This window comes from Pinus tabuliformis, chromosome 9 (genome assembly GCF_031772625.1).
Source record: "Pinus tabuliformis cultivar Carrire ecotype Pingquan chromosome 9, CPIR1, whole genome shotgun sequence".
Lineage (NCBI taxonomy): Eukaryota > Viridiplantae > Streptophyta > Pinopsida > Pinales > Pinaceae > Pinus > Pinus tabuliformis.
This window is the reverse complement of record NC_142307.1, coordinates 464,526,928-464,542,280: the sequence shown is the minus strand read 5'-3', so window position 1 is coordinate 464,542,280 and position 15,353 is coordinate 464,526,928. Positions and strand designations below refer to the sequence as shown.

Here is a 15,353-nt window from a genome sequence, read left to right as displayed (position 1 = left end):
GGTCTATGATAGAAACTGTGCATCCCCTCTGGATAGTGTTCCTCGATCAGCCATTCTCCTAGAGGACGATCCGCCGCTTCTTTCGAGAGCCGGTCAGCAATTGCATTTCTTTCCCTGTAGATGTGAGAAACAGTTATCTGGTCAAAATGTGTTTTGAAAAAAACAATTTCTTCCAAGATATGCTTCAATGAATATGCATGACAGATGGATTTGTTGTTAACCTAATCAACCACAGCCTTTGAGTCCCCAAATATTTGTAATTGTTGACAGTTTTTGGACAAGGCAAAACATAGAAGATGCCTCAGGGTCATGAGTTCAGCATGGTTGTTTGTACCCGGACCGAGTCCCAATCTCATATGAAAGTAGTGTGAGTCTGAAAGATGTAGTAGAATGCCTCCCCCACAGCCTTGTCTCTGAGCTGCCCCATCAAAATATGCCCACGGCATATCTTTGTTTATGATTTCTGGGCTGATGATCTTGGGTTGTTTCTGTTTGACTTCAATTGGAATCTCAATATATGCCGCACATATGGTAGAGGGTAGTAGGTTCCAATTTACATTGCAGTTCTCAAATATGATTGCATTCCTCCTATTCCAGATATACCAGGCCACCAAAAGCGGCAAATTCCTGGGCTTTTCTGATGCCACAGCAGTCCACCACTGATCCCATGCCGCAGGTATGTCTTCCCCCTGCCATACCGCATTTATATTAAGAGCCTGGGTGATCTGTGTCCATAGTTCCTTGGTGATCGAGCAGGTAAGAAATAAATGGGGGGTAGTTTCTTCCTCTTTTCTGCATAAAACACACCATGTTGGACCAGCAAAGGCCCTTTTCCTCAGGTTGGATCCCGTAGGGATTTTGTCTGCAAGAATGTTCCACATGAGAAGTCTTGTTCGTGGTTGAGCTTGCAGGTGCCAGATAGCGGACCACCAGCTTTTATGAGTGTCCGGATTTTTTGCTTCAATCAGTTTGTAGTATCCAATCTTCGGCACATATTGACCAGATTTTGATACAGCCCAGATTAGCTCATCCTCTTCCTCCCTGAGTCTGATATGTGATTCGATTAATGCCTGTATGTATTCCTTCCATATTGTGCTCCACTCTTTTGTCAGTTGCCAATGTTGATCTGTTATCCAAGCTTGTGAGAATATGGTGGAATGCTATTGGTCACCTATCTGCGAGAGATATTTGATTCCCCTGTTGTTTAGATGTAGAACCAGCCCTTCTGGTAATATGTGTGCATTTCCAGAACCAGGCCATGGGTCAAAACCAATGCGGACTGAGGTGCCATTACCAATGCGCCATAAAATATTATCTCTGATAAGAGGTATGGCGTTTAGAGTGGCCTTCTAAATCGCCGATATGCCCTGTCGGTTCCAATGAGGCCTCCGGATCCAGTCAATGATGTTCAAAGGCCATATATACTTCTGGTGGATAAATTTTGCACAGAGACTATTCTGTTTAAGTAATAACCAGCCCTGCTTGGCAGCCAACACTTGCGCAAAATCCGAGAGTGCTTTAAGGCCCCACCCCCCCCATTTCTTTGGAGTGGTAATCAAGGACCATCGAGTCCAGGCAAAAATCTTCCCTTTTTTGTTTCCATTCCAAAGGAATCTGTTGCATGTTTGTTGAATTCTATTGAGAATACCCTTTGGGATCCATGAGAGTGACATCCAATATACTGGAGTAGCCTCAAGGACAGATTTTATCAGCATAAGTCTGCCTGCTTTGGATAGGAGCCGGTGATGCCAGCAATTGATCCTCTTTTCTATTTTGGAGATGAGCCAAGACCAGTTCTCTATTTTGTAACCATCTGGTTTTAGTCTAAAGCCCAGATATTTGATGCCATCCAGCAGATTAATTTCCAGGAATGGGAATTTCTGAGAAGCCAGCTGAGATTCCTGATTTGTACACCCCGCCATGGATATAGTCGATTTCCTTTTGTTGATCTCCATTCATGTAGCCTTGCAGAATAGCTGGAGAATGTCATTTAGGGCAGTGGTGTCCCGAACACTCCCATTAATGAAAATAAGGATATCATCTACAAAAAGTAGATGAGTGAGGAAGTAATGCTCCATGATTTTGAGTCCACTGATTTCGCCATTCCTTTTAGCAGTTGCAATGAGCCTGCTTAGCCCTTCCATGACAATTAGAAAGAGCAGGGGGGATAGAGGACATCCTTGTCTGATTCCTCTGTTGATGTTGAATCGAGCAGAGGCCGAGCCATTGATGAGGATAGCGAAGGAGATAGAAGAGATGCAGCCCATAATCCAGTTTATAAGTATGAGGGGAAAGCCCAAATGGGTGAGTATCATCTTCAGATAGAGCCAGTTAAATTTATCAAAGGCCTTTGCAAGATCAATCTTAAGAGATATGCCTTTAAGATTCTTATGCTTTATGGAGTGTAAAGCTTCCTGGGCGGTGCCAATGGCCTCTTGAATGTGTCGATTTTGGAGGAAGGCAAATTGTTTAGTAGAAATATGAGAAGACAGGATGGGCTTGATGCGATTTGCTATGATCTTGGAAATGATTTTGTAGAGGCAATTGCATAAAGATATAGGACGGAAGTCATTAAAGGATGAAGGGTCATCTGATTTAGGTATCAGGGCAATGAAGGTGTAGTTCATCGGGGGATGTATGTGCCCTGTAATCCGGCTTTCTTCAATGACCTCCACTAAATCCCCACCCAGTAAATTGTAAAAAGCCAGATAGAACTCCACTGGCCAGCCGTCCGGCCCCGGGCTCTTATCTTTCTTGAACCATTTGAGCGTGCTTTCCAATTCCTGTTTAGTAACTGGTTGAGTGAGATCATCCAAATCCTCCTGACCAAAAAATCTAGGGAAGTGACCAGCAAGATTGATGATATCTGGAAGATTGATGGCATTCGGTGCAGTGAATTGTCATTTGAAATGTGCTACCCCCAATTTGGCAAGTTGTTGGTGCGTAGTAGCCCATCCTTCAGGTTCACAGGGCAGTTGCCAGATAGTGTTTGATGCCTTTCTACCATTAGCAAGGTTGTGAAAGTATTTGGTATTACAGTCACCTGCTTTGAGCCAAATTGCTCTACTTTTTAACCTCCACAACTCCTCTTTTTCTTGTAAGATCTTAGATTTTTGTGCAACCAGATGGTTCAGTAAAGATTTTGATACCTCATATAGGTAGCCAGTCCCCCTTTCGTCCGTCAATTGAGCTATCTGGGTTTCTGTATCTATAAGTAGCTGATCATCTCTGAGTCGCTTCCTTCTTGCCCAGGTCTCAGTCAATTTCTTTAGCTCATTTAATCTATCACAAAAATCCGCAGCTTTTCTCTGCTCTCTTAGTGGAGGTTGAGATCCCTAGTATTCCGAGACCATTGTAATAAATTCTGGGTCTTGTAGGAATCCTGCAAAAAGTTTGAAAGGGGAGCGGGGCTTGATTTTAGCATCACTGACTTGTAGGAGGATAGGGAGATGATCAGAGAGTCCACCTGAGCTGACCCATTGTCTATACAGGGGGAATAATGGTATCAGATCCTCATGCACCAGAAACCTGTCTAGCCGTCTTCCCAGAGCTGCGTCCCCAGTTCTCTGGTTGTGCCATGTTGGAACTTTCTTATTCATTGGAATATCGACAAGCCTGTGTGCATCAATTAGCATACTCATCTGTTCAGAGATGGGGTCGATCTGTGCATGATGTCCGCAAGATTATCCAACGCCCAGGGAAAAGTTGAAATCACCGCCCAGGACAGTAACGTGAGTAATGTGGTTGCTTTCCAGAAGGTTAGCCTATTCAGGTTAGGGCCATAGATGTTGATGATGCGAATAGGGAAACCCAGCTCTCCCAAGAAGATGTCCATTCCAAGGAATCCTCTGCCCCCCCATGAGGAGAGTGGCTTGCCTTTTCTAGGGTTTATGCCAATGGCCAGACCTCCTGACTGGCCACTAGCATCCATTCCCTGAAATATCCATCCAGGAAGAAGGGCCTGAAGGGTTCTCACCGCCACCTTCGAGGTGCAAAGGGTCTCCTGTAGGAAGAGAATGTCACATCTGGATTCATGAATCAGTCGTTTTAGAGCCAATCGCTTTTTGGGGTTGGCTAGTCCCCTACAATTGAAGGAGAGCCAAATCATGGGGAACCACATGCCAGGGGCTCAATTGCTCTAAGTGCCTGTTCAATGGTGTATTGTCGCCCCTGGGCGACATCAGCTACCGCGCTTTGAATAGCCGAGTTGATTTTTGATGGACGACCCCTCTTTGGCTTGCAGTATCGGCCTGGGGAGGAACCCAGTCCTAGCAATCTGGTACGGGCCCGAGGTCTGAGATGGTAGGGATGCGATCCGGAGCCGGCCGGGGAGGATGAGGGATCGGGGAGGCCCTGCTCCAACTTGTGAGCGGAGGGCGTGGTGGAGAAAGTAGGGGGGGGGGGCAATTGTGCATAGGATGGAAGGAAGCGATGCCTGATCAGTATGAGGGGACAACAAAGAGGTGTGCATAACAGAATGCAATACTTCAGATAAATTATGAGAACATATGGGAGTAGATGCATTACCCGGATGAGATGATGCAGTCTCCGCTGTCTTGGACCGGGTGCGCGGCGGAGCTGGAGTGGATGTAGCCTTCCTTCTGTTGTTGGTCTTCTTGGTGCCTTCTGATACCACATTTGCTGGAGTCTCATTGTGAGTCAGATCCCCTTCCGCAGGATTGTTTACTCCCTTGTTTTGATCCACTGTAGGCTGCTGTCTGGGTCCTTTTGTATCCTCAGATGTCACCCCCGAAAGCAGAGGGCAGTCTTTGTACAGATGGCCAATTTTGTGGCATCTACGACATCGAAACGGGACTCCTTCATAGTCCAGCAGTTGCTTGCACGAGAAGTGTCTGCGATGCAGGGTGATTTTCTCCTCCAGTCCTGGCCTAGTGTCAAGGTGAACCAGGATACGAGCCATGGTCATGATTCCAGTTTGCTCATAGGATTTGTCATGCTCCAGGTAGGTGCCCAGCGCGTCACCTATTCTCTTGAAAACTTGCGGAGTCCAGAATTGCATGGGCAAACCTGGAAGTCGAACCCATATTGGTCCGGCGTCCAATTGTTCTCACTCCGGGTCGAAGAGAGGATCCCAACGCTTCAGCAGGACTGGTGCCAATTCAATATGCCAATATTGGGAAAGTATCCATTGGGTGTATTTGGGTCTGTGAAAATGCAATGCAAACTAGCCCCTCGCAAGGAACTTGATCACTGGTAGTTCTTTTAGGAGAGAGCCCCAAATCTCCTCTGTCCATAGTTTTAATCTTTCAACCGAATAGGTGCGACCTCTTACCCGGTCGACCAGAACCTTTCGAGCATTTTCTAGAGCGTCCGCCATCTGAACGTCCTCACCAAATGTAAGATTGATATCCGAGTCAATAGCCCGAAGGCACTTGCCCTTTTTCAGTTTCTCTGAGCGCTTTCCAATAGGGAAATCCTTAAGAAGTTTGCGGCACGGGTCAGAAGTGTTGTGTTGTGTAGAGCCCGCCGAGCGGGCAGGTAGCAGCGGCGTGTTAAAACAACCCGAGCGGATAGGGGAGTGGGGGTCGATGCTGCTGGTGCCCGGAAGCAATGAGCGGGGGGGTCGCTGTGCACCCTGGGGGTTCGACGACATCAATGAAACAGATGTAGGGTTTGTGTTCTAAGGAGGTGGTGGGGGTGTAGGCTCAGAGGGCAGAGTAGGGTTCTGGAGCAGTGAATCAAATGATGGAGAAGTCTGTAGATAGGTACCCAGAAGATGGAGCGTTGCCGGCGAGAGGGGCGGACATTCGAGGGCCGGGAGGTTTGCCAGGTTAACATCAGGATGTTTCTTCTTCCCCGAGCGTGGCAGATGGGAATGTAAGGAGGAGGCAGCTGTCTCGGAAACATGTTCTTTTCCCCGGGGTTCCATGGCAGGGCGATTATTATATGCCCAAATGTCCTGTAGGGGCATGGGGTCCTCCTCGTAGTCCACGAGGTCCTCTTCGACCATATTACCTGCCAAAATAGTGTTGCCCTAGACAACCGACCAGGAAACCGACCGTCGGAGTGAAAGGGAAGCCTGTTCGCGGGGATCGACGGAGAAAAGAAACCGCAGGGTAGACCAGGTGCCAGGAAAACCGGGAATGGTTGGTGCGCTTGTGCCGGTCAAAGGTCCATGATGCCTGCACACTCATATATATATATATATATATATATATATATATATTACGATAATGTTTGATACATCAAAACCCCAAAAAAAATATGTGTATTCAAATAACATCCACGGCTCGCAGGCCTCATATATACGTGGCATGCAGGCCTAAAAAAAATGTAAATGCTGGACCTAGGAACTAATCAACATGGTGATCATGGTAACATGAAACTGCTCATGCTACACAAGTCAACAATCAGTGAATCCGATCTGATACCCCCACCATATGCCTCTGGTACTGGCGTGGGATGTCGCCCACCGGGCATACTCTGGGATACAACAAGTCAACCCCTCAAGGTTCCTCATGATCTCCTCCTCGTTGTCACTTCCTTCCTGATAAGGAGTGACATAAAACTAGTGAACGACGTGCCTGGCTATCAGGGACATCCTGGTAGGACGCTCTGGTCCAACATCTACATTGATAGAACAAAATGTTATAAACACACACACACACACACACATATATAAAAAAATTAAAAATCAAAAAATCAAAAAATGATTTTTTACCTTCATCGTCGAAATCCTCTCCATCTGGAAGCGACATATCTGGATCTCCATGGAAGTCAGTACCATTGTATGGCCAATCCTCCACTATGATCAACTGTTGCCATAACCATGAGAAGAAGGCGGGCCTGTAGGACATATACTGGCCCCGAGTGATCCTAGGCATCAAACAACTCCAATGGACCATCTGCAGGTCTCGTGGCATCGGTGGATCTACCTCAGTTAGTTGATACTGGAACAATGGAACCCACTCCAGGAGGAAGGTCAATAGCATAAATCCGAAGCAAAATTGCTTTAGATTCCCTGCCTTAGCTTTTGATAGCTGGCGTTTCGGGTTTATCTTCATGGCTTCCACCCAATTGAAGATAGTTGGTGCTGTACAATCGATAGCATATAGAAATTTTGACTTGTTGGTTTCATGCTTTGCTTGGGACCCAACCACTCTGTTGAAAGTCAACAATAGCACTCTCAGTGTAAGATCTCACATAGTGGCAATCTCAATCTTTCCATTCTTGGATTTGAGGGCTTTTGGGAAATGTTCGGCAAGTAGCATGGATATGCTTGCCCCAATCGGCCGTGACCCATATAGGTTGACTGGTTCCCCTCTTTGAGACAATCCTGTGATGAAATAAATGTCTGAAGTTTCCAAGAACAGCTCCTGGTCACCAATGATAAAAAATTCCCGATTTATGTCCCAGAGACTAATCAGGTATCGAAGCAGCTCAGGTTGAGCCCGCATCCCTGGTGTGAGAAAGAACTTGAGGATCCCATAGTTCCTCAAGGCATCCAAGTAGTTTGGATCATTCATTGCTTGGGTGTCCACATCTTCATGCTCACGTTCTTTCCAGTCTACCATTTTCGACGATTCTTTCCTACAAAAACCATGTATTCCATTCAATAATAATTTTTGGCAACCAAAATTTGGATTCAAACGGTGGATTTAAGAGAAAAATGTTTTTTCTTTGTTCATGGTGCCAACACGCCTATTTTAAAAACAGTTGTGCTAACGATATGGTTGGGCGTTTTAGCAACCCTCGGCTAGCGCTATTCCATGCCTAGAAATTGTGCCGACCGAGGGCGATTTTTTTTCCAAAACCTCCCTCATAAATCCACAAAATGGATAAAAATAGGAATAAACAGTATGGAAATGGAGCTTAGGGACTTTTCTCTACAAATGGCGGCTTGATGAATGACCTCTCGGATCTCCCGCAATCTGCTCCGGAAAAATTAGGGCAAAAGTGGGTAAAAAGTTTTTCACAACAAGGTAAAATGTAAATGGTAAATAATATTTACTTTTCCCTCATTTTATTCAGTTTTTCATGAAATATTAGTGTTTTTAAGTATTTTTGACCTATTTTGCCTCCAAGAATTGGATAATGCACTTTACCTTTTTGCGCAGCGACAAGTGATGGATATTTGATGATGGTACTGGGTCACATTTCAGCGCTTTTCTCGACTCGTAAAACTCAAATGAAAATATTGCCGAGTATATTTCCCTTTTGACTCGTAAAAGAGAACAAAATCGGGGGTCTACCTTCAAGCTCTTTTCCGACCCTTTAAACACGAAAATATTGCCGAGCTCTTGTCATTTTGAACTTGTTAACGAATGTGAAACGTCATGCACCTAGTATATGTTTACCCTTTTTTGGGCTGGGATGCACTATTTATGAAACATGTACTCCTTGGTTCAAATGGTCAAGCGGTTCTCTCGAGCATCGTTTTCTACCTTTTCGACTCGAAAGACACAAATGTACGAAAAGGGACCATGCAGAGTTTTCTTTTCCATGTCTTTTTCAAACTCTCTAAACATGAAAAAGATATTGAGTTGCACCTTTGTCAGACTTGTTAAAACATACAACGACATTGGATTTGTCACCATGATGAACATGAGCTTCTCCTTCCTAGGGTTCGTTAAACTTACTATGTTGGATTCATCTGAAGGATGAACTTATAGTGCAAGCCTATGATATCCCCTTTAAGATTACGATTAAAAAATAATTGGGGTATCTGCCAGAAATGGTGGGGGAAAATTTGGAAATTCAATAAGTTGTGTCGGCGACTCACTCTTGAACATGACACTTTCTGCTTCATGTCGGGTTGGGATATCCTCCTTTTTATCGTTGACCTTCCGAGGTTGGGTCGTTGAATTTTTCCTTCCATTTGATCTCTGCCACATCATCATGACCATCGATCCTATGGATCCAAAAGCTACCAAACTTCCAGTCGTGTCGCCGAAATGTTCAATAGTTGTCCTTCTGAAGTTACACTTACCTCTGATTCTCTGTATCATCCAAAATCATTTTGCATCCCTTTGTCTCGTGTCCGATGTGGGATACATTATGGCCCTCCTTTGACACGGTCGCTTCCTATCGACTTCAGCTCATTATCCAGGGAGTTGATCGAGAGCCTCCTTTCTAGTACCTTAGAGCTTGCACGCCCTAATCGCAAGTTCTTCGCACTCAACAACAAGTTCACTGCATTGGCTTTCGATCGGGTGATTTCCTGGGTGTTCGACTTCAGTTCCTTTATTCACATTCCGTGAATCGTGCTGATAGTACCTTGAGGACCATTGTCATTATTGGTGGTTTCTCTCGCGCTTGTTAACAATTTACATTATCGGCTGGTAATCAAGTGATTTTCTAGCATGTTCGACGTCGACACGTCTATTCACATGATAGAATTTGTACTTTGACTGGGTCGTGTTGGAGTGCAAGACCATGGGCTCAGATTAGAAAAGTCTAGGTTGCGAGGTGGTGTGACATGATTGTATTGATATGCATGTCTCTCTCAGATGGAAGGCTGTGACCATACCATGAGTTGTCATATGTGATCCTTCTCATTATTGGATGGCTGTGACCATCCCTTGGTTTTGATATGATCCTCTTTCTCAGATGGATGTGCCCATGCCTGGATCCATTTACATGATCTTTCTTTGGATGGTTGCGTCCATACCACGATTCATGTATCATTTGACAGAGTTTTCTGTTATGTATATGTAACTATACTTGCTTGCAGGTTTTCCGACGACAAACTTCGGTTCCCCACACTGATTCATAAAGAATTTCACCCCTCACTCTAGTTCAGCCTTCACACTTTAGGGGGCATCTGTTACACAGAATTTTGTCACTGTCCTTGTACTCCCCATTCCATGATCCTGGAGGACCTCTACAGTGAACCCTACATGCTTCCCCTTCATGAAGAAACTCCCATTGTGTCCCTCTTCATGAGTAGAAAAATTCCCTCTAGCATCATTTCCCAAAAATCTTTTGTTTTTCCCAGTTTATAAGACCAGTGCTAATGACCCATGTCCTCCTCACGCCGATATGCAGGGATTATAACTATCCCTAGCACCGATTGGAGTGCCTGAGCCTTTTTCTAGTCACGTCGATCCTCTTTTGGAAAGTTTTTAAATAAGGAGCCAAAGCTTCTAGGTCTAAAAGCTTCGTAACGGAAGTCAGGTAAACGGTTAGGCTGATGGAGTCGAGGATATCAGTTTGGGCTCCTTTCCCCTATTAGGATGGAACTTTCTCAAGAGATATGAACTTCTCCCATGAGAAGAGGAATCATATCCCTTCCATCCATGCTATATAAACCTCCTTTTTTCTGAAGCACAAGCTAGTTCTAATTAGGCTCTGGTTGAAGTTTTGATTGTGGAGTAGTCAACAAGTTATTCATAGTTGTATCTCTCTAGTTGTGTGTGAGGGAGAAGTGTGAATTTGATTTAGTGTGAAGACTAAAGGGAAGAGCCTTAAAACTACCATTGTTGAGGCCATCATGGAATGCTAACGGAAGTGTGTGGGAACCTGGATTTGTCGGAGGAGAACATCAACGTTAAGACAATGGTTGTAATCTCTTCTTGATTTAATATATATGAAACTATCGATTGATTTCCTACATAATATGTCATCTCACATGTTTATGGCTTAATGTTTCTTGACCTGTTAAGTAGGTTGAATACAATTTGTCTATTATCATGGTTGTTGTTTGCTATTGTTTACTTATTTCAGGTGCTCAAAGAAGGAAATGGGAGATAGTTGGAGTGAGTAAGCAAGGTCATCACCAAATGGGATAAGCGTACTAAGAGGTAGGCCCTCTTAATTGGTTCTAACCTAAGGAAATCTTCCATAGAATGTCTTGTTTGTGGCTAGACCCGCTCTTGGGCTAAAGGAATTATTTGTGTCTGCACTTAGAATTTTACTTCACCACACCAAGATCGATAGGTTGTCCTCCAAGTTGGAGGAAGACTTTGCGATGTCCGTAGATATACCTCCATGATTTAGGTGGGGAGATTTGGTACTGTAGTCCAAAAGAACTACAAAGATTAGGTAGGTTCCTTGAGGAGTCCACCTCATGGATTATTACCTAGCTATGGGGGCCCACAATATTCAGTAGCATGATGGATCAGTAGTAGTTGATGCAATCAGAGATGAGAGTGATGGTTGCGGAGACTAGTAGTAGTCAGATGTTGGGGGGCGTAATGGAGTGTTGGCAATAGTGCAGATTCAGTAGCAACATAGATCCTTCATTAATAGTGAAGATGATAGTAGCAATTAGAGACTTGGGAGATAGATGCACCATACTAAACATAGTTGAATCAATATTTTGGATGCTTTTCAGTTGCAAATGTTGCAGTTGCAGCTACAACAGATGAGAGGGAGTTGCAGTTTAGATGCAGTGATGGTAGTAGTATGGCAGTGTCAACAACAACACAGATGCAACATATATCATAGTTGCATAGTGGTTGATGGGTAGTATGGCCAGACATTGGTAGCGTGATAGGGGATGATGCAAAGATAGGGTGTTGTGGCAGGGAAGTGTAGCACTGGAACACATTCCTCGCTAAGAGGGAGTATTAGTTTTTGTAGCATCAAATGATTTCCAGCCACAAAATTTGGTGGAGAGGTTAGAATAGAATGAAATCTCCAAAACCCAGAAATTGTTTCTGGAAATTCTGCCTAGAAGTTTCTCAATTATATTATTAACCGTTTTTTAAATATTTCCTAAGTTTAAACTTACGGAATATGGTTAATTAATCATTATTAATTGAGATAAGGAAAGAATAGTCTAGAAACTCACACAGATCAATCCATATATGATCCTAGCCATTGATTATGTTTTAATATTGGTCATTGGTGCTCCAATAGTGGATTATAAGAGGAGGTCGATGTGGTGATGGAGAAGGAACTTGAGCAGTTCGATTTGTAGAGTAGCAACAGTCAATTGCCAGAGAGAGCTAGAGATCGAAGCAGTGAGTGAGAGGAAGGGATAGTGATTCAAAGAAAATTTTCCAGATCTAGAGAGGTAACAACAAGAGGGCCAAGTTATCCTAGTGAAGAAATGCAGAGCTCTGTGCAGTAGCTTCAAAGAGGGAAGTTTTATTTTCTAGAGCGAAAATTGTTCTCATATCCAGAGGTTGAGCAAAGGTTCTAGAGGGTTGGAGAGACAAATTACTCAGCAGCAAAAGGCAGAACGAATTCATCAGAGACCAGTAAGAGGCTAGACATCATAGTGATTGCGCAGTCCAACGTAGAGGGTGATGCAAAAACTTCAAGAGGCCGAGTTTTATATAGGCAAGTTGTGTCGGGATTGCTTGTGGAGGAAGGGTAAATTCCCTTCAATAATTTTTCCCAAAATTTATTACTATCGATTGCCAGTTTCAGGCATCCAGATTGGACTCATATTTTAAATGTTGCATAATAATAAAACCCTCACTGTTGCACCAATTTTCCCAAGTTGGGTTTTTTTGGGAATATTTGTCCAAAAATATTTGTCTCATATTCTATGTGTGTGTGCTAGCATTTCTCAATTTCCAGCGTATTCTTTTTCCACAATATTTTATTTTTGAATGTTGCAGTGTGTTTATTTTTATATTTTCCATAACAAATAAATTGTTAAATTAATTAACAATTAGGAGAAATAATACTATTCATTTCAATAGGATTCCGGTATTGGAATTTTCACATACAACTCCAAAATTATCTCTAAAATAGGCGAAACTGCCTCTTGCCATTTCCTTGGTCAAGATATCTATCGTCTACTCCTCTGTTGGAATGTATGGTAGCTTCACTATCCCTTTTTACACCCAATATTTGATATGATGATACATGATCGTGGTATGCTAAGAGCAATCATGAAACATAGGATTCTTAGATAGCTTAATGCAACTCTGATTATCACAGTTTATCATGGTAGGCTCCATCCCCTATCTAAAAAGTACCAAAAGAAACTTACTCATCTAGATAGCTTTGCAAGCTGCCAAACTAGAAGCCAAGTACTTGGCCTCTGCTGAACTAAGCACAACTGATCTCTGCTTCCTGCTAAACTAGGAAATAATTGTTGACCCAATACTAAAGTCACAACATGGAGTATTCTTCTAATATGTGGAGTGCCCTGCCCAATCTACATCTGTGAAGCCCTCAAGCCTCACTCCATCAACTATTTTGTACCATAATCCATAATTTGTTGTTCCTCTAAGATACCTCAAAACATGCTTTGTAGTAACCCACAGAACTCTAATCGATTCCATCATGAACTGAATCAACTGGTTTATTGCAAAAACAACATCAGGCCAGTGTTGACCAATATGCCAATGACCTGATGAACTACTTGTATAATGTAACATTTACTCACTTTGCTTTGTTAACATCCACCTTCCTCCAATTTGTGACTAGAGGTGTGGCCATGGGCCTATAATCTTGCATATGAAATCTCTAAAGAATCTCCATAATGTACTTACCCTATCCCAAGAAGATATTTCCATCACCCTACCAAACCTCCAATCCAAGGAAATAATGCATAAGCTCCATGTCCTTGATCTCAAACTCCCTTCCAAGGTCTTTCTTGCAATCCTAGATCAAGCTGCTTGTTCCATTCAATATAAGATTATCAACATATAACACTAGAATGAGTGGAAGTCCTCCAAGCATGATGTAGTACTGGTTGGCATCCGCCTCACTCTTAGTGAAGCCTAATCCTTGAAGGTAGTTATAAATATGAGTGTACCATGCTCTCAAAGCCTGCTTGATCTGATAAAGAGCTCTCTTTAGCCTGCACACATGAGTGTCTCTGTTAAAATTCTCAAACCCTTCTGGTTGCTCCATGTAGATATCCTCCTCAACCACTCTGTTGAGGAATGTTGTCTTCACATCCATCTGGTGAATCTTCCACCCCATCTGTGTTGCGCTTTCTAAAATCATCCTGATGGATGAATATCATGCTACTAGGGATAACGTCTCATCATAGTCTATGCCTTCAACCTGTAAGAAGCCCTTGGCCACAAACATGGCCTTATAATTCTCCACACTCTCAGTTTTTCCATGCTTCACCTTCTACACCAAATGTGAACCTACTACTGATTTTCCCTTTGGTCATGGAAAAATATCCCAGACATCATTCTTCATGGTGGAGGAATATTCCTCCACCATGCATCCTGCCAAACGTACTGAGAGGTTTCCTCTTCATAACAAGAAGGCTTTGTGTACAACAACTCTTTTATCAGTGGCATATACCCAATGTACCTTTGTGGCTACTTGCTCTGCCTAAACATAAAGCTAGGAGCTTCAACATGCTCTTGGCCCTCTCGAATCAACCAATCAACCCACTTGACTCTCTTCCTCCCTATGCTAGGAGTCTCAGATTGAGTGGCTAACAGCTCTCATCCTAATATCTTCTCATCAGCCTAATAGCCATCATGTTGTGCGGCCCTCTTGCCACCTGGATGAGACTCAAATTATGATCTTGGCCGAGGCTCCTCCTTGGGAGTGAGTAGCCCTCCTAAGATAATCCAACCTACTCTCATTCTAAGGACTCCCTCAAAGTTTTTTCCTCCTCAAACCTCACGTCATGCCTGATAACTATCTTCTTGAGTGATGGAATATACACCCTGTAAGCCTGAGATGTTTCACTATAACCCACAAAAATACCCTTTTCATTAGTGGGCTCCAACTTCCTACTATCTTTGGACACATTGCAGTAAACGTTTGTTCCAAAGATGCAAAAGTGTGACACATCAGGATTCTTTCTTGTGAATGCCTCTTCTGGTGTAACTCATCCAAGCACCCTATGTGGACTCCTTTTTTGAAAAAAATACTGCAGTGTTGCACGCTTATGCCCACAAGAACATAGGTAGTCCCTGATCAAGTAACATAGCCTTGATCACTCCAACTATGTTGCGGTTCTTCCTCTCAGCCACCCTAATCTATTGGGGGTGTTGTTAACCCTCCCCCGGTGCCCTCCTTGGAACACTCATCCATGAAGGCATTGGAGATATAATCCCACCATTGTCTCTCCTTAATGCTTTGATCTTCTTCCTGGTTTGGTTTTCTACCAAGGCCCTAAACTCCAAGAACTTGGTTAAGACCTCATCCTTCTTCTTCATAAAGAAGATCCAAGTTTTCTAAGGATGATCACTTATGAAAGTAAGATAATATCTTGTCTCATGAGAGATGGGGAATAGAAGGGCCCACATACATCTGAATACGCCAGCTCCAAAATCCCTTTGGCTCTGTTGTCTTGGCCCTAAAAACATGACTTGGCATACTTTCCAAGCATGCACCCTTTGCACACATCATGTTGATAAAAAATGCATGCTAGTAGTCTTGTGGATATCTGTTGAATAATCTTCAACGCTCCATGATGCAAGTGTCCCATGCACTTGTGCCAAAGTTCTCCTACA

General features: G+C 43.4%; 1 protein-coding gene across 1 annotated transcript; it reads right to left on the bottom strand.

The window, feature by feature from the left end:
- Window positions 1-221: 221 nt before the first annotated feature.
- On the bottom strand, window positions 222-1,922 carry LOC149149205 (uncharacterized). Its single transcript, XM_089442414.1, has 2 exons — window positions 1,683-1,922; window positions 222-1,070 (listed from the first exon to the last, which is right to left on the bottom strand). The coding sequence occupies exons 1-2, from the start codon at window positions 1,920-1,922 to the stop codon at window positions 222-224; spliced, it is 1,089 nt and encodes a 362-aa protein (XP_089298540.1).
- Between the last annotated feature and the right edge of the window lie 13,431 nt (window positions 1,923-15,353).

What these genes read in the sequence shown, in the direction of transcription:
- LOC149149205 (XM_089442414.1), bottom strand. Translation starts at nt 1,922, where the DNA reads ATGGCGGGGTGTACAAATCAGGAATCTCAGCTGGCTTCTCAGAAATTC. An exon ending in CTGTCCTTGAGGCTACTCCA is followed by an intron (nt 1,071 to 1,682) that starts GTATATTGGATG and finishes GAATACATACAG; the next exon opens with GCATTAATCGAATCACATAT.